Source organism: Euprymna scolopes, chromosome 13 (genome assembly GCF_053919585.1).
Source record: "Euprymna scolopes isolate OS-2025 chromosome 13, ASM5391958v1, whole genome shotgun sequence".
NCBI lineage: Eukaryota > Metazoa > Mollusca > Cephalopoda > Sepiida > Sepiolidae > Euprymna > Euprymna scolopes.
This window is the reverse complement of record NC_136494.1, coordinates 120,487,114-120,505,629: the sequence shown is the minus strand read 5'-3', so window position 1 is coordinate 120,505,629 and position 18,516 is coordinate 120,487,114. Positions and strand designations below refer to the sequence as shown.

At 34.0% G+C, this 18,516-nt stretch overlaps 1 protein-coding gene across 1 annotated transcript in view; it reads left to right on the top strand.

Annotated features, from left to right (window-relative positions):
• The window catches only part of LOC145292173 (mitochondrial uncoupling protein 4-like), a 45,095-nt gene extending 32,462 nt beyond the window's left edge, over positions 1 to 12,633 (top strand). The window contains exons 7-10 of the mRNA XM_080138435.1: positions 2,139 to 2,223; positions 3,814 to 3,903; positions 5,857 to 5,959; positions 12,419 to 12,633. Coding sequence (XP_079994561.1) covers positions 2,139 to 2,223; positions 3,814 to 3,903; positions 5,857 to 5,959; positions 12,419 to 12,490 — 350 coding nt within the window. The 3' untranslated portion in view covers positions 12,491 to 12,633. The remainder of the gene's footprint in view (positions 1 to 2,138; positions 2,224 to 3,813; positions 3,904 to 5,856; positions 5,960 to 12,418) is intronic.
• The last annotated feature ends 5,883 nt before the right edge of the window (positions 12,634 to 18,516 follow it).

The window sequence follows — 18,516 nt, the reverse complement described above, 5'->3', positions numbered from 1 at the left end:
AAACCAAGATTTGATTGTAATAAGCACCATCAGAATCAATACACTTTTTCCAACGCAAAACAAGTGCATTTATGCCAGTAACATAAAAATCTTGCATTCTAGCGGCGATGAAGTTGCTGAAGGTGTTTTTGAAGCATTTCCTATGCAAAAAGTTGCTGAGATGCTTGGAAAAGTGGTAGTTGGTAAATGAGAGGTCTGGAGAGTATGGCGGGTGAGGCAGAGTTTCGTAGCCCACTTCGTTCAACTTCTGCAGGATCAGTTTAGCAATGTGCAGTCGGGCAGTGTCGTGGAGGAGAATTGAGTCTTTTCTGTTGACTAATGGTGGGGGTTGTTATCGAAGTTTCTGATGCATTTCATCCATTTGTTGATAGTACTTTTCCACTGTAATGGTATTGCCTGCATTCAAAAAACTGTTATTGATGAGACCAGTTGCAGACCACCAGTCAGCATGATCTTCTTTTGATGCACAACTCTGGCTTTGGGAAGTGTTGTAGAGTTTCATCGGCATCTAACCACTGAACTGAGTGTCGCCGATTGTCATAAAGAATCCATTTTTCATTACAAGTTGCAATCCAGTCAAGAAACAGGTCATTCTTGTTGCGTAAAAAAAGGAAGTTGTGAGGCACCTATTTATCAAATTTTTTGTCTTTCTAATCTTTCTGAAGTGGTTGGAAATCGTTATATACGTTACATCTAATTCAGAAGCAAGTTCTTGAACAGTTGTGCATGGATTGGCTTCGACCTAGGCTCTTAATTGACTATTTTCAACACCCGATGGTCAACCACTATGCTCATCATCTCCAAGACTCTCATCACTGCCACAGAATTTCTTAAACCACCATTGTGTTCCGCATTCAGTAGTGGGTCCTGGGCCAAACGCTTTGTTGATATTGCAAGCTGTTTCAGCAGCTTTTCAGCCTAGCTTGAGTTGAAATAAGAAAATTGTGCACACACACAACAGCTGCATGACATAGTTTTTCTATCCTTCACATTTTTTAGTATCTTCGTTTTATCTCTTGTTGATGGACAATGAACCTGTAAAACATATCATGTCTCAGAGTTTTGCTTGTTGACAAGAGTTTATGCTAACTGCTTAAAGGTGGTATAATTATCCCAATAAAAATATTATACTCATTTAACTGTTCTAACTGCTCAAAACTTAACACTGATAATTGCATCAGCAGCTGCTGGTAATTTCCACAAAATACACGCTTACCAAAAACAGTATAGTATTATAACAAAAAACTTATTTAAAAATATATCATTTGAAATCAAAATTAAAATTCCACAAAAACTTTTTTCTCAACCTAATAGTTAAATCTAGGGTTTAGTCATTATTAGTAAGTAGTGCAATAATTCTTAAACATTTAAAGATGTAAAAACCTATATTATATGTTGTTTTTAATTAGATATAAATTCCAAGATTTTCAATCTTTTTGAAAAGTGAAAATTTGCTGAGAATTTTAATTTTGTTTACTCAGACCTTTCTTATAATTGTATATATTACTAATGTGTCTGTAATTTTAAAATATATATACTTATATATATACTTATAATAATTCAAACTATTAGATACAGACTAATAAACAAGGCAGTGGGTTAATTTTATTTGTTGCGGATTATTATCCTCATCTTTTTTTCTTTTTTTTTTCACAACGTTTCGGCCAACTATTCCTCTAGCCTTCATCAGGTGGTAACCGTGACGGGATAGGAACTCCAGATCTCCTAACTGCATCTTCAGCAATTACTGCCATCCATAGTTGTTGTCATCTCACCACGTTTTGGCCAAATAAGCCTCTGGCCAGCTTTGGATAGGATTGAAACCATTATCTTCAGACAATTCTCACCTGGAACCATAGAGATTCAACGTCTCTATCCACTGTGCCGCAGATCCTGAAGGAATAGTTAGCAGACACGTTGTAAAACAAAAAAGATAAGGATAATAGTCCGCAATAAATAAAATTAATAAATGATACTCATCTCAATAATGAATTCTGATTAAATAACATATAAGGCAGTGGGTTGTTTCATTTTTTTTCTTCAAAAGACTAATGCCATGTATAATTGTTTACACACAAAACCTACATGGATACAACACTTCATCTAATGATACCATGGTTTCATTTATTTTTGTGTAGATCTGGCCACATATGACACCGCCAAGCACATGATTATGAAGCACACATCATTAGAAGACAATGTAATTACGCATTTTTTATCAAGGTAAATTGAGTTTTTCTTTTTCAAGGAATTCATAACATTTATTCCTAGTGGAATTACATTTAAAAAATTCTATTATTTATATATTAATTCTCCAACCTGAGTTTAAACTAAAAACAAACAAAATTTAATTTTGTAAATACTAATATTGGACTAATATTGGATATTTCAGCATATAAGACGACCCTTAAAGTTAAAAAATCATCTTTAAAAACCAATATTTCATAAAATTCCGGGTGTTGCAATCTCTAGCCTAGGCTAAACAAATATGGTTTTGTGATTTAGCAGTCGTCTTACACAACCGATATTTGCTCCAATTTTGTACCTTGTCTTATCTGAATGTCGCCTAATATGCCGAAATATACTGTAGTTTTTCATTACATTTTTTAGGGCCTTTTCATTTTTCACTCACTTCTCAATTTCAATCTTTGAATTGTTTTTAAATTCTCAAAGCACTCACAGCATTTATACATTATAAATACACAGATCAAATTATGTTGAAAATTTCTATTTTCCAAAAATTCTCTTTTCATTTTACAGTTCAACCTTGTGTTGTACATAACAGTTCATAATTACACCTCTTGGCTGTTTATTCTTGTACTTGCCATTTTTGTGATCTTTCCAAACTGAGGCAATTCCCTTGTAAATAAGTTCTTCACACCTCTAAAAAAGTACTGTTGAAAGACAAAATAACTAACCAATTGGGCGGAAGAGAGACAGAGAAAGATTGTTAATCACTGTTTAATCATATTTTCTCATTGTATTTTTAAAACCACATGTTCACACTTTTACTTCTAAGGAACTGAATAACCTCTCTCACTCCCTCTCTCTCTCAGCCATATGATGTCCCATCATTTTCTAGCAATTTCCACAGCTCAGTAATTCTAACCTTGAGCCAAACAGGTTAACCCTGACTAAACTTTTTATTCCTGCTATTCTTGATTAGCTGTCTTACATCTTATTGTGGTATAAATGTTGAAAGGAATAACAAGGAAATTCGGAAACAGTGAAATGAATAATCTATTAACAGAAATACAGACAAGTATGTTAGTTGAGTGAAGGACAAGTAATGTTACAACTCTCTCGCTCTGAGTCTTGGGTCCAGATTCACTGGAAAGCAGAACCTGCTTACCGGAAATAACATCAGGAATAATCCATCATCGAAATCTGTAAGTGTACCACCCCAATAACTCCTTCCTAAGCTTTTTCTTCATAAAAACTGTTAATATTTCTTTTGTGTAGGATTGATCATTAGGGAACGGTGATTTTCCTGTTTCAAACGGACCATTGTTGTTCTGGAGTTGATTGGGGAGGGTCGAGATCAAATGTCTCAAATGGAATTGATGAGAATAGTCCATCATCAGAAGGGGGTACCACCTCCAACACATTCTAGTGGAATTTTTTGCTCAATATTTAATATTAATACCTTTTTTTTACCATTATTTTTGAATACATTTAATTCCATCTTAAAATGTTTTATGCAATTGCTATTCTTAGTCTTACTTGGCAGTTTGTTCCAAAAATATAGCCTTTACAGTATTACTTAATGTGTATAACTATTTTTCCTTTCGATTTTTAATTCTCTTATTTTAGTGTACTGTCTGGAGTTGTTGCTGCCACGTTGAGTACTCCTGCTGATGTTGTAAAAACGAGAATCATGAATCAACCTTGGAAGAACGGGAAGTATGAATATTTGGCATCTTGAAATATATACAAACATATATATACATAAATATATACAAACATCATTGATATGTATTAAAGGGGATAGAAAATTCATTCAGTGATATTGCCAATATTGTTAGATATTGCCAATATTGTTAGATATTGGTAATATTGTTAGATATTGGTAATATTGTTAGATATCGGCAGGCAATGCCAGGAAGAAAAGCATTCAGTGGCTTGCACACACGCAAATGAATTCAAATGTTAAGAATTCGGTATTTCCACTTTTTGCTTAAGAGAATGCATAATTTGACCCAGAAATATTTCAGCAGATATCGGTCACTGGTTGAAACAATAGACAAATGAAATATTAGATTCTAATAGAAAGAATGTGATTATAAATAAAGTCGTCACAAACACAAGAAATCAGAGAAAGAAGGCTGCAGCTAGTGTCTTAACTGCCAGCCAACTGTCTAACCCCTGCTCCGCACCTTCCAGTAAACATCAAAGAATAACAATTTGTCACAGAAAAGCTTATTGTCAAAGTGAAATAAAAACAATATTTTTATAGATCAACTGTGTTGTGATTTTTACTTCGCTGTCATTGTGTGTATATATTTTGTGCCAGCGACAAAAGTACATGCAAACATATTTTTTTTTTTTACATGGAGGTCACCACTTATCAAGGCCCGGAAGCCACGCGGGGATAAGGGTTATTGCGTGTACAGTAATCAATGGGATATTATCGTAGTAATCATTACTATTAGAGATTTGATAAGGTGTCTTACTTAAGGGGGCGGTTCATCAGGGATTTGTTTATGTTGGACTTGACGAAATCCAAGTTGTAGTCAGGTGGGAAATAGGCAAACGGAAGAGAGTTCCACAGGCGTGCACTTCTAAGAAAGAAGCTCTGTTCATGGAATCTACATTTTAATTTAGGGGAAAATTAACGATAGTGGTTTCAGCTAGATGGGTGTTTATCGTGAAAGATTGGTGAGGGGGGGGACCAGAGATTAGAGCTCAGACAAGCTATTATATAGTTATATAGATTAGGTAAAAGCATTTTGAACAACCGGCCACAGCAATTACATAACAATATTGTCAAATGTCCAGAAGACAATATCATTCAGTGAAAGACAAAAATAATATTTGGGTGGTCAATATGTTGTAAAACAAGATCGAGATATTTGGATGGCAAAGCTATTGAGGTTGTTCAGAAGTTTTGTTACTTTGTTGAAGCTTGTGTAGAGTGAATGTTAAAGGCAGACTTAGATCTGATGACCTCAGAGGAAGATTAAATCTACACAGTATAGGTAGATGTGTGCAGAATAGGAAACCTGGTTAGTTTGATCACATTACAAGAATGGATCAGAGTCCTGAGGTTAGTTAATCTAGAAAAGAGTTTTTAGAGAAAAAGGCATGGAATGAAGTGATAAAATCTGGTGAGTTTGGTTTGAAAGTCAATTTCTAAAAGCCAGCCAATGCACAAGTCAACATGCAAAACAGATTTTATGATGATAATGATAATAGAAATTGACAATATTTAATGTCCAGAAGACAATATCACCAAACAAAATAAGACAATAGCAAACTTTCTTTTCTCTATTTCTACCAACAATAATGCAACACTCACCTTTTCTTGTAATGTTTAGATTCTTCAGACGACTGTTATCATTTTGAGTGTCATTTTCATAATGTTTCGGCTCATGTAATCTCCAATATCCTTATGGTGTATCTTGTCGGTCATGATTAAATAAAGGGTTCCATGTAGATTCCTGAGTTTGAACAAAATGTTTCTGAGTTCAACAAGATACACCTGAAGAAGGTTGGAGGTTACATCGTTCAAAACATTATGAAAATAACACTCAAGATGAGAACAGTAGTCCGAAGAATCCAACTAATAAGAATAATGAATACTCACCTAAAAATTCAGAAACAACATTCATCCTTTTTATTTTGATATCTTTTTAGGGGTCTCCTCTACACTTCTTCTTTAGATTGCTTAGTAAAAACTGTGAATGCTGAAGGAGCTATGTCTTTATACAAAGGATTTTTTCCAACTTGGGCCAGAATGGTATGTATTTTCATTCTCATTATAATTTCTTTATTGAGCTTGATTATGGTGTTGCTAGCTTGTAAGTACAATGTCCTGATGCACAAAGATTTAATGGTGTGCATACATGTGGTGTTGATTGTGGTAATATATCTTTTCGTTACCATCACGACTCTGTAAGGAAAATCATATTAAACTCAAAGTTATGGGGAAATAAGGGGGAAAACACAACCAAATACAATAAACTAGTTGGTCCCCCCAACAAAGGAGGGATTGAACCTAGTAATTCACTCCCGTTTGTCCGTTCACACTTTTCTTACTAACCATTCTTTAAAAATTTCACACAAACATTAGTCATAGTGAAAGTAAATTTTTTGCCAGAACTGATTTTCCGGGGGCATTATAGGGGTAAAATTGCCCTCAAATCATTCATCAGTTCATTTGTTCACACTTTTCTCTATTAAGAATTTATATATATATTTAGATTGAATTGTTTTTTAATTCGTAATGCTGCAATATTTTAAGTTATAAATTTATTTTATTTTTTACTAGAATATCTTGTCTTTTTCTTTTCCAGTTTTAACAACTAGTCCTTTTACTTTTCTAAGTCTAATCGCATTTTTCTATGTAATCCATGATTTTTCTAGGCTTTGCTTTGAAATATTATTTTCTTTTTTTGTTCAATATCATACACATTATCAACAATCCATAAAAAAATTATTACCAACTTCTTAAATTGACTCAATTTAAAAAAAAAATCAAATAAAAGACGTAATTAAGTAAATAAACAGAAAAAAAGAGACAAAAAAAAGAGAGAAACAGAATTAATGGGCAACATCGTAAGCAAAATATTATCAGCTCTAGTATGGCAAAGAGCATCACTTTTGTTTACTCTCTCTATATATAAACCAAATAAGATGGCATGCAATGGACATTCACGCTATGATTTATGAAGTTTTTGATGTTGAAAATGTTGCTATGGTAACTAACAGCCAATCAGAAGAAACCATCTTTCACATTCCTTACTTATTTTGAAGACTTTTGAACACCAGTAAATTTATTATAACTTTTGCTTTAATGAATGAAAATTGAAAATTTTTATTTCAAAATATAGCTGAGAAGGTGACCTATGAATTGTGAAAATTGTTTGAAATTTCGTTTCAAAATGAGTGAGTGGTGAAGCTTTAAAGCAGCTCTAAATGAGTAAAACTAACACTTAACCATAAATTTAAACACTACTGTGTTTGAATGATATATATATATATATATATATATATATATATATATATATATATATATATATATATATAAAGGTTAGCAGAGAGAACATACAGCAGCTAGCATTCCCTAATAGTCACCCATTTAGTACTGGCTAGGTTCACCATTGCTTAATTTCAGTGATCTTGTGAGAATCGATGTGTCAATGTGATTGTACTATATATATATATATATATATATATAAAATAAGGAAAATCCACTTAGTTTGTGTCCCCTTTTTGAAAATGTTTTAACTCTTGTTAAAGTGTTTTTAACATGTTTTATTGATTCTTTGTTCTTATATATATATATATATATATATATATATATATATATATATAAATATATTTATATAAAATAGGTTAATAAATTCCAACGAAAGAAAGATGTATATTTAAATAAGGGAGTAGTCACCAACAATGTGTATTTTTTAACATTATTTTATTATTCCGTGTCTTGATTTTTCATTGAGAATTATGTTTGGATCATTGTAATAATGTTTTTAAGTCATTGAAATCGTTTACGTATGTTTCAGACGGTCTGATGCGTCCTCGTCAGAAATTATTTTCAAATGTGTAAAAATGGCGATTTTCGTAGTTAGTTTGAAGTTTTTCCAAGGGGTGGAGGCTTGTAAGTGTTTATTATACATTGGTATGCTGAATTTTTATTGCTTTTTTATTGCTTTTTTATTTGGTTTGTCCAGGGAGATTTTGACCTCGCTGTAGTCAGTCACTATCTCTTTCTGCTAATGTGTTTTTCTTTTCCTTTAGGGTGGGGTAGGGTGTGTGTATGTGTGTGTGTATGTGTGTGTGTATGTGTGTTTGCTTTTATTGGTTTGGGAATGTGTACATTGTTTTATAGTATTTTGGGGTTATTTGCTTTCTTAGGAAGGCGGCTGTGGTCCGAGGTCCTTACTAATGTGTATGTGTGGGGAGGGGGGACTGGCTCTTCTGAAGTAAGGGTAGGGGTGCTTTCATTCTATTTTGATATTTATTTTTTGGATTCTTGGATTTTAGTATTGTGATTTTTCGTTTTAGTCTTATATTATGTTTGTTTAGAAAGAGGGGTGTATTTAAAATAGGGGATTTTTTAATGTTTCTATTTATTTGTCTCCCCATGTGGGTATGGCCAGACCCAGGATCGGTTCCTAGTGTGGGGAAGATTTTGTTCCCCAGAGGGGGGGGCATTGGGGGGGTGTAGGTATGGGACGGGGATGATAGAAGGTAAGATAGTCGTTTCAGTCATGAGGGGGTTCTCCTCCCCTGACTGAGGAGGGAGCGAGGTGTTGGAACAGATATTATACTATGGTTCTAAGTGTCTCCTAGTGTTGTTGGTTTCGAGGTTAAGTAGGGTTGGTATTGTTCAGTGTGTTGTATTAGAGATAGGGGTGTTGTGTCTGTGTGTGGCTGTATGCGCGCACGTGTGTGTGTTTTAATGTGTCGGTTCTGATTTATGTGTGGGTGTGTGTATGTGTATGTGTATGGGTGTGCATGCGAGTGTACCTTGCATTTCATGTTTTTGTGTGATGGTATTAGGTTCTGTTCAGTTCAGGAGTGAATTTGGTGATGAAGTTTTTTTCCTGTGTAAGTAAATAAAAATAATTGTCTGTTTGGAAGATTGGCATTATTTTGAAGCTGTTTCCACTGCATGTGTGTACGTGTTTTGAAACATAGAGGTGTCTGTTATCTGCAATTTTGATGTTGCTCTTATGTAAGGCCACTCTATTGCTGAAATTTTTGGTGGCGCCTGTGTAGGATTTGTTGCATGTTGTGCATCTTAGTGCATATACTACATTTCTGGAGGTGCAATTTAGATCCTTTTTTATTTTGAATGTTTGTGCTGGGTTTTTGAATGTGTATGTGTTACCTTCTATTATTATGTCACATACTCCACATCGCGGTTTGTTGCATTTTGTAACTCCTTTTGTAGTATGTGGGACGAGTTTTGAGGAAGTTAGGATGTGTTTTAAGTTTTGGGGTTGGTGTTTGCTTTTTATTGTTTTTGTTGTTTTAAGTATGTTGTTTAGTTTGTCGTTCTGATTGAGGAGGATAAGGTTTTTTGTTATCTGTGTGAATAGTTCTGGGTTGTTTGTGTTGTGTGTAGAGACGTATGCTAGAATTTGTTCTTTGTTGTGTTCTTTTGAGGTTCTTAGTTGGTCTATTGGAATTTTTTCAGCCAGTTCAATACCTTTCTGTATTAGTGGTAGTGGGTATCCTCTTTTCCGCAGTGTTATTTGTAGTTCATTCAGTCTAGTTGAACGGAGGTGTCTGTCTGTTACTATGGTGCAGACTCTACGTGCTAGGGAGTAGGGTATTGATTTTTGACAGTTTTTAGGATGGTGGCTTTTGAAGTGGAGGTATTGTTGAGTGTCGGTGGGTTTGTGGTAGATGTCTGTGATTATGTTGTTGTTTTTTATTGTTACCAGGATGTCTAGGAAAGGTAGTTCTGTGGGGCTTTGTTCTAGTGTGAAGTTTATTTTTGGGTGTAGATTTTGTAGTAAAGTGTGGAGTTCTTTGATATCCCCCCATGAGGTTCTCCAGAGGATAAAGCAGTCGTCTAGGTATCTTTTCCAAGATTTTATGAAGAGTGTTTTTATATTGTGCCCGTACTTTTGCTCTATCCTTTCATAAAGGGTCTCTTCTAGGAAAGCGAGTGTAAGGGTGGCATATGTCGGTGCCATTTTGGTATCCATTGCTGTGCCTAGTATTTGAAATTCAGCATACCAATGTATAATAAACACTTACAAGCCTCCACCCCTTGGAAAAACTTCAAACTAACTACGAAAATCGCCATTTTTACACATTTGAAAATAATTTCTGACGAGGACGCATCAGACCGTCTGAAACGTACGTAAACGATTTCAATGACTTAAAAACATTATTACAATGATCCAAACATAATTCTCAATGAAAAACCGAGACACGGAATAATAAAATAATGTTAAAAAATACACATTGTTGGTAACTACTCCCTTATATATATATATATATATATATATATATATATATATATATATATTGAATTCTTGTTCTCTCTTGGAATAAATAATATTGTTGGAATTCAAAATATTGGACAGTTTATGTTTATTTACTGTTTAATTTTTCTTTTATATGTGTGTATGTGCGTACTTATATGCATTTAAAACTAATGTGGCACCTTCTCATTGGCTATACCTCCTCCTCCTCCTTCCTTTTCTATTCCCCTTTTCCCTTTTTGTATTCTTTCTTTTATACATTTTCATATATATATATATACACCACATGCCAGAATTATATGCAAATCAATATTTTTGTTCTAACTCCAATAGTTTTCAATGAAAATTTGTGAAATTAAGCACGTTATATAGCAACACTAACACAAGCGCATATCTAAAATTTTAAGCTAATCTACACAGCAATAAACAATTGGCAGCCATTTTGGTGATTTGCATTTTTTTTCAGCATGCCAACTTTATATGCAAACTAATGCTAAAATATAGTGAAGTGCTAAAAAATCATCGAAACATTGATTATTCTAGGAATTTGTAAATTGAGAACAACAATAATAAAGAACAAACAACTTCAATATTGTTTCATAGTACAATCACTATCTTATATAATTGCCATTTTTATTGACAAGAGCAAAAGCCTTTGGTTCATTGAAGATATCAAACTTTCGATTTCATCTGATGAAATGTCTTTAGCAGCAGTCAGAATAGCATTTCAGAAGTCATCCTTGGAGTTGTACTGCCTTCCTCCAGAGTAAATATTTTGTTTCAAGATGCTCCACAGATTTTCGATGGGATTTAAATCTGGAGAACAGGCTGGCCATTGCATTATTTTCCCATGTTTAGCAAAAACTCTCTCCAAATATTCAGTGGCTATCCTTGCAGAATGAGACTGTGCATTATCACGCACGAATACCATCTTTTTCCGGAATGCCAAATTATTCTTCTTGCGCCAGGGTTCCAAGTGTTCCTTAAGTCAATGTAGAATTTGGCGATAATTTTAACTCCATCTGCGACTCTGAATGGTCCTACCAACTCATTGTCAAGGATTGCAGACCAAAACATCACACCACCACTTCCTTGTTGACACCTAATCCTTTGGGGACATAGACCCTCATTATGTTACCATCTTCCTCTACACCCATCGGATCCATCAAGACACTCATCAGTGAACAAAACAGCTTGAAAATTCACCTTCATGTGATCTCTTGCCCACTCCATCCTCTTTTTCTTGTGGATATCCTTCAGTTGAGGGCAGACCTCTGGCTTTCCAAATTTTGCAATCGTCCTCAGGATATGGCAATGAGTTGATTTGGGCACATCAGGAACGCCAGCTTTTTCAAAAACTTGTTTGCTAGTTTCAAGTGGGTTACAGCGAACTTCTCTCTTGATCTTGCTCATTGTTCGACGTGACAGATATGATTTCTTACGAATTTTCCCTTTATCAAAACGTTTGTTGCAAAGTTGAGGGTTAGTACAATATTTTTTGATTGTACAATGATCACAGTGTAATTCTTTGGCAATTTCTAATTTTATGGAGCCTTTGAACAATTTTAGACTTCTCAGCTTGACTTAAAGAACCTTTACGTTCCATCTTGCATATAAAGTTGGCACGCTGAAAAAAAACTGCAAATCATCAAAATGGCTGCCGTTTGCTCACTATTGCGCAGATCAGCTTAAAATTTTATATCTGCGCATGCGTTAGTGTTGCCGTATAACGTGTGAAGTTTCACAAATTTTCATACAAAACTATTTCAGTTAGAACAAAAATATCGATTTGCATATAATTCTAGCATGGAGTGTATATATAAATGTGCTCTCCACTTATTTTAGCATTGTTTCCAGTCATCCTGAATTTATATGTACTTGCAACTGGAATTAAAACCATGCCAACTCAGGAAAGGTGTAGTTGAAGATTGTGCAACTCTTGCCACAATAATTTCACATGCAGACACCTTTCAATGGCTATTTATAGCCTGACAAGACTGAACAGAGCTGTTATATAAGCTTAGGTTTAAAGCTCCCAAAATTTATACTAGAATTTTTGATATGGATAAAAGTGTTAACGTGACCTTTTCCATGTTTTTTTCTGCAGTGATTATTTTTTTATTATTAAATATTATAAGTAAATATTCTTAAGTCTGAAATGATTAAAAATCGTCATAAATTCATGTATTATTTATTTCTAAAACATGTTCCAATTTTCTTGATTTTGAATTTTTCATTTATTCTTTCAGGCTCCTTGGTCTTTGGTTTTCTGGTTGTCTTTTGAACAAATCCGTAAAGTAACTGGAGTGACATCTTTTTAAACAAACAAAAAATCACATAACAAAAACAAAAAAAAACATCCAACTGGAAAAATTCCTTTCCATTACTTCTTCAGGATATTTCTATTTTTTGTGAAGACATTCGGATCAAAGAAATCACACATTTAGCAGATATTCATATTATTTGAATTCTTCAGACTACAGTTTTCATTTTTTTTTTTAGTCGATCTTACCTCCGACCTTCTTCCGGTGTATCTTATCAAACTTGGGTTTTTTTCTGTTGAACTCGGGAATTTGGATAGATTTTCAAACGATCTGGAGGTTATATTGACTGAAACGTTGTGAAAATAACACTCAAGATGAGAACAGTAGTCCGAAGAATCCAGATAATATGAATAACTAATCCTCATCTCAAAAATTCAGAAACGGAACTGGCAGATATTGTCTTTTGTGTGTCGCTTGTCAAAAATAACTTTACATTGTAAAGACCATGTATAAATCCAGTATAGTTCTTATGTAGAGAGGTGAAAAGAGCAGTCATTATAATCCTCATGGATATAAATCGGGGGGGGGGGTAATTCTTCTACTTATGAGCTTTTCTTTTTTTTTTTTTACCAGGGAATCACTACTTATCAAGGTGTAGAGGCTATTCGAGGATAAGGGTTAATGGGTATACATTAGTCAATGGGATTATAGCATAGTAATCATAAGTAGCGGAAATTTTGTAAATTGGATTACTTAGGGGGGACGGTTGATCAAGAATTTGTTTACATTGGACTTGTAAATTATATTCAAATTGTAGTCAGCTGGAAAGCAGGAAAATGGAAGAAAGTTCCACAGGCGTGCAGTTCTAAGAAAGAAGCTTTGTTCATGCAATCTACATTTAGGTGTAGGCACACATAAAGAGTGTGGGGAAATTATTGATAGTGGTTTTGGCTAGTTTATTACCGAAGTGTCCCCACACAATTCCAATGAGTCATCTGAATTATCCCTCCCCCCCCATTTTTATCCATGAGGATTATCTCAAAGATAATCCTTGAGAGTTATCGCAATCTGTTGAAAATGTTCATCCCTTATAATACCTCTTCATCTTGCCAAGGCTACCCAAAACTTTTTAATGACGACTGTCACACTTTGACCATTTTTTTTTCTAGGAGCAAGGTGTAGTATCTAACCTAATACTTCATCTCAGTAAAGGAGAAATCCTTTTAGATTGCAGCAATTTAAATTTTTGTCCCAATCCAAAGTGCCTTTTTTTGAAGAGATGGATTTTCTTTTTATTAAATCCCAACCTTGTTCCAACTCTGCCTCTGGAGAAAGCAATTAAATAGGGCCCACTTTGTAGCACTCAATATTGATTATGGTTGATATTGAATGCTAAAACACAGACGATTCATGATTCAAAGTTGGAAATATGGTGAGTTTGTAGAAAGCATTGTGAAGTTTGTTTATGATCCTATAGATGGCATTTTTTAAAAGAAGATTGAAAATAAAAAGAATTACTTTTCCACATCCTAACATGTGAAGCATCCTGAATTGTTATGTTGCAATAATTCAAATAATAAAATCATAATGGAAGCAACATCTGATTATTGCCTCTTGTGGCATGAAACCCGGTGTAATGCTGGATTATAAATGTCAAAAATTGATGAGCTCTGTTCATTGAATAAATAGTAATAGTTTTTTTTTAATATTTTATATATATAAAAAAATTACATTTGGTTAAAAAACTGATAACACACACTTAACCATACTGAAACCAGCAACCTCTTAGTTTCGTAAATATTATGTTTCTAAGAACTTACAATTGGTTGATGGATTTAATTAAAAATTTAACCATTAAAAGTTAGACATTATACTCCAAGAGTTTCCTGATAATTAAATTATCTTCATAATTCGTGTAAACTTACTTCCAACTAGATCCAATAATTCTAAACCTTAAAGTGCAAAGCTATCCACCCTTTTTTCCTGATAAAACATGGCGATTTTTATACCTGACGAAGGTCGGAGGTTACATCGACCAAAATGTTGTGCAGATGAGAACAATTGTGTGATTAATCTAAACAATACAAACATTTATACCTCATCTCAAAAATTCAAAACTGTAAAATATTTGTTGTAATATAAGTATTACAAATAAAACATTTTTACAAAAATGCACATCTTCTTGTTACTAAAATATCTTACTAAAATTTAATTAAAATATCTTTAAAAGCAGTGTGATTTCTGGTGTGATTGCAAGGTTCAGAGTGAATGGAATAAGTTCAGAAAACTTTTGTCATTACTAACCAGCAGAGCGTTACCACTGTTAATCAAGAGAAGAATCTATCATGTATGTGTACATGGTGTGGTGATGAAGTGAAACTTAACTAGTGAAGGTTGAAAATTTGTGCTTTATAGAAAGAAATTATATGATGGATATGTAATGTGATTCTTAAAGACAGGTTCAGATTTGATGACCTCAGAGGAAGGTTAAAACTGCACAGTATAAAGAGATATATGCTGAATAGGAGACTTCATTGGTTTGGTCATACTGAAAAAAAATTAAATGAATAACAGTTTAGTAAATGTAGAAAGGGTCAGTTTTTTTTCCACCACACACGTCAGTATCTAGAACAGACATTAAACTGAATATGATACTGACGAGAATTTGTTTGAGTGCTTGAGGGGGATAGTTATCTGGTGCAGATTTTGGGGTCGGCTCCCAGTACATGGTATCAATATTCCACTGCTCATGAAGTTGGTCCAATTAGAAGCAATTCAATAGTTATCTCCTACCTTCTATATATATAAAGTAATAATGTGTGTGTGTGTGTGCGTGCACAACTCTCAGCCTACATCACTGGATCGATCATGACCAAACCTGGCATGATAATGGTCCCCCACCTAGGGATGGTGCACACCATTTTTCAAGATTAAAGCCAAAGGTCAAGGTCTTAGCACATGTATATATACTCTCCTACAGTATACACCATTGGACCAATCATGACCAAACTTGGCATGGTGATGGCCCCTCACCTAGGGATGGTTCACACTATTTTCCAAGGTAAAGGTCAAAGTCATAGCCTACAATACTGGACCGATCGTGACCAAACCTAGCATCATGATGGCCCCCCCCCACCTAGAGATGGTGCACACCATTTTCAAGATCAAAGTTTAAGGTTGAGACTTTGTCGTATGCTTGGGTACCCGCAAAGTGGGTACTCGAGCATTCAACAAAGTCCTGTTCGAAGCGCGGGTATCTTTGTTAGTAACATTGCCTTTATATGTTAGATTTTAAATTCAAAGTCTTATGTATACAAATATTTTATTTTTTACTCTTTTACATCCCAAAAAGGCATAGTGTCACTTAGCCGTAATCGGCTACTATTTGAGATCATGTCTGACAGGGTACTGTGTGGAGTTGAACAGCGAGATGATTGTTCACATTGCATTTAAACTTCTAGATATATTTGACAAAATCAGTTTGCTTCAGACTTCACCAGCTGGACACATTTGAAGGCACCCAAGAATGTTACTTAATAACACCCTCTTGTGTCCTTTGGACTTAAGGAAGTATTCACAAAAGAAAAGGACTTAATGAATCACATACAAGCTTTGTCCATCTCGTGTGCTCACTAGCAACAGTCAGGCAAACAGAAACGAACTGCTACTCACAGCTATACACATATTTACAAGTACAGTCAGGAAAGCAGGAAACACAGAGGGAATTCCAAAGTCTAGCAGTCTAAGGAAAGAAACTATTAGAGTAGATAGCTTTCCAGCATATAGTGGCCACAACAGTGAAGGGGTGAGATTTTGCTGCTTGTCGGGTTAGTCAGGAGTATGTACATCAAGGGGGCATAAGTTCTATAAGTTCATTGGAGAACATTCCATTAAAGTACAAAAAATGTCAATTGTTAACTTTTGGGGAAAATTTAACATTTAAAATTGAATTAAAAATAGTAGAAAAAGTTTTACATTATTCTGTTTTCTATATGATAAAATTCAGGGTTTTATCTTTCTGGAAAAAAAAAAGTTACTCAGAAATAATAGATTTTAATAAATGTAATTTAGTTTTAAAAAACAACAACAACTTGATTTTGCGGCCATTTTTAGCAGTGCCTAAAGTACATGTAAAACAAGCGCAGGAATACAAAATTACAGCGATGAGATAAATATTGGAGTTTGGCTAATAGCGTGAGATTTATTACATTTGAGACTCCTTTTTTTGACTCTATCTAGGAGGGAGAGACTGGTGGTAGATGCACCAGTCCAAATATGGCAGCAGTACTATATGCATGGGCGAATGGTGGCTTTGTAGAGATACAGAATGCTCTCAGGTGTGAGTAATTTTCTAGCATGTTGGAAGGAGCCCACCTTCTTTGCAGCAACCGTGGAAATGCCCTCGATGTATTTGTTCCAATTCATGTTGCCTGTAGATGTTAAGTTTAGGAGTTTGAATGATGAGCTCTCACTATAGGTGTTATTTGTCATGACACTTGGTAGTTAAGAAGGTTTTATAAATTTTTAATTGTTAAAGGCAAAAAGCATCGTCTTAATAACATTAAATGTTACCATCCATTTACAGACTCATTCCATCACAGACTGATGGCCGTTTTCTAAGGTTGCTGTCATTACCTTGGATACATGTACATTCGTTTTTACCGTATGTCTATTAAAAAGAGTGTTGCCATCAGCAAATATACCCATCTCACACACAATGTTATCACAGAGGTCGTTTATGAATATTAGGAATAATAGAGGTCTAACTGCATCAAAATTATGTTGTTTAGGTATACAGCCATCGAAGACGATAATTAATTACAGTATTTTGCGCAAACTAACTTTTGCCAACATAGCAATATGCAAACAAAAAAAAAATGTATGAAAATGAACCACCATAAAATTAAAACACAGTAACTTTTCACTTGTGTTGTTAGATTTTTGAACTGTCCATAGTAGTAATGAGCTAAATTATTTAATAACTTTTCTTACAAATTTAATCTTTGCTAATTGCTTCAATCAAGTCGCATATAGCCTCCACTGCCCAAGAACATAACAGATTCTGTTATATTATCATTAAATTATACAGTAATATTGTCTTTGAATATTGAATTTCAAATTATAAACCTTCGACTTATACAAATACTTTATTTAAACAATATACATGCAAGTTCATTTCACTAAAAAAAACAAAACAGAAATAAGTTAATATGCAGTAAAAAGCAAATGACTTGAATTACCCTCTTTTTTTCTCATGTTCGTTTTGATACGCTCCCTTTATCACTTTATAAAGCAAGTAAGTTTTCACAGGAAGGTGTTAACTCAAAGTACAAATGAAAATTGTTTCAAAACCCAAGAAGTAGCATATGGTAAATAATGCCTGTGTGAACTTATAATTTCCTGTAAGATGTTTGACAAAATTAGTTTGCTTCAGACTTCATCAGCAGGACACACAAGAACAAGGTAAACCAACACACGTCCATACACAATGCCACTGCCAAATACATATGTATATTATTTACACACACATATTCAAACTATGAACATATTAACCTAAACATTTCTAAGCCTTGTGATTGCTCAACTTTTTTCACCAAAAACCTGTTTGCACTATAAACATTTTCATTATTGAAAGTAGCTTTTATATTCTTATCTCTTGCATAAGAATGTTTTGTTATAAAATTTTGTTTCCTCAATTTTTCATTTACAAAACTTGTTTATGCTTTTAGGTAGCACTTGCTACCTGGTGACCCTTCTATTATTCTCATGGTTCATTTATTTCCATTATTCTTCATTTTCTGCCATCATTAAAATATAACTTTTCTACCCATTTCTTATTAAATGTTGGTGTGGTTCTTGGCTATACCCATAGGCACTATCATTGTTCAGAATGGCCCATACTAACACCAGGAACTATGCCACAAATACACACACATGCATCACAAATACATACAATTTACACCAAACTCACATGACATCAGCTGAAATAAATATTTCTACTCAAATTGTCTTTATGTATGTTTGTATGTCTCGCAAAAACTTTCGACAGAGGTGACCGATTTTCACGAGATTGTTATCATTTT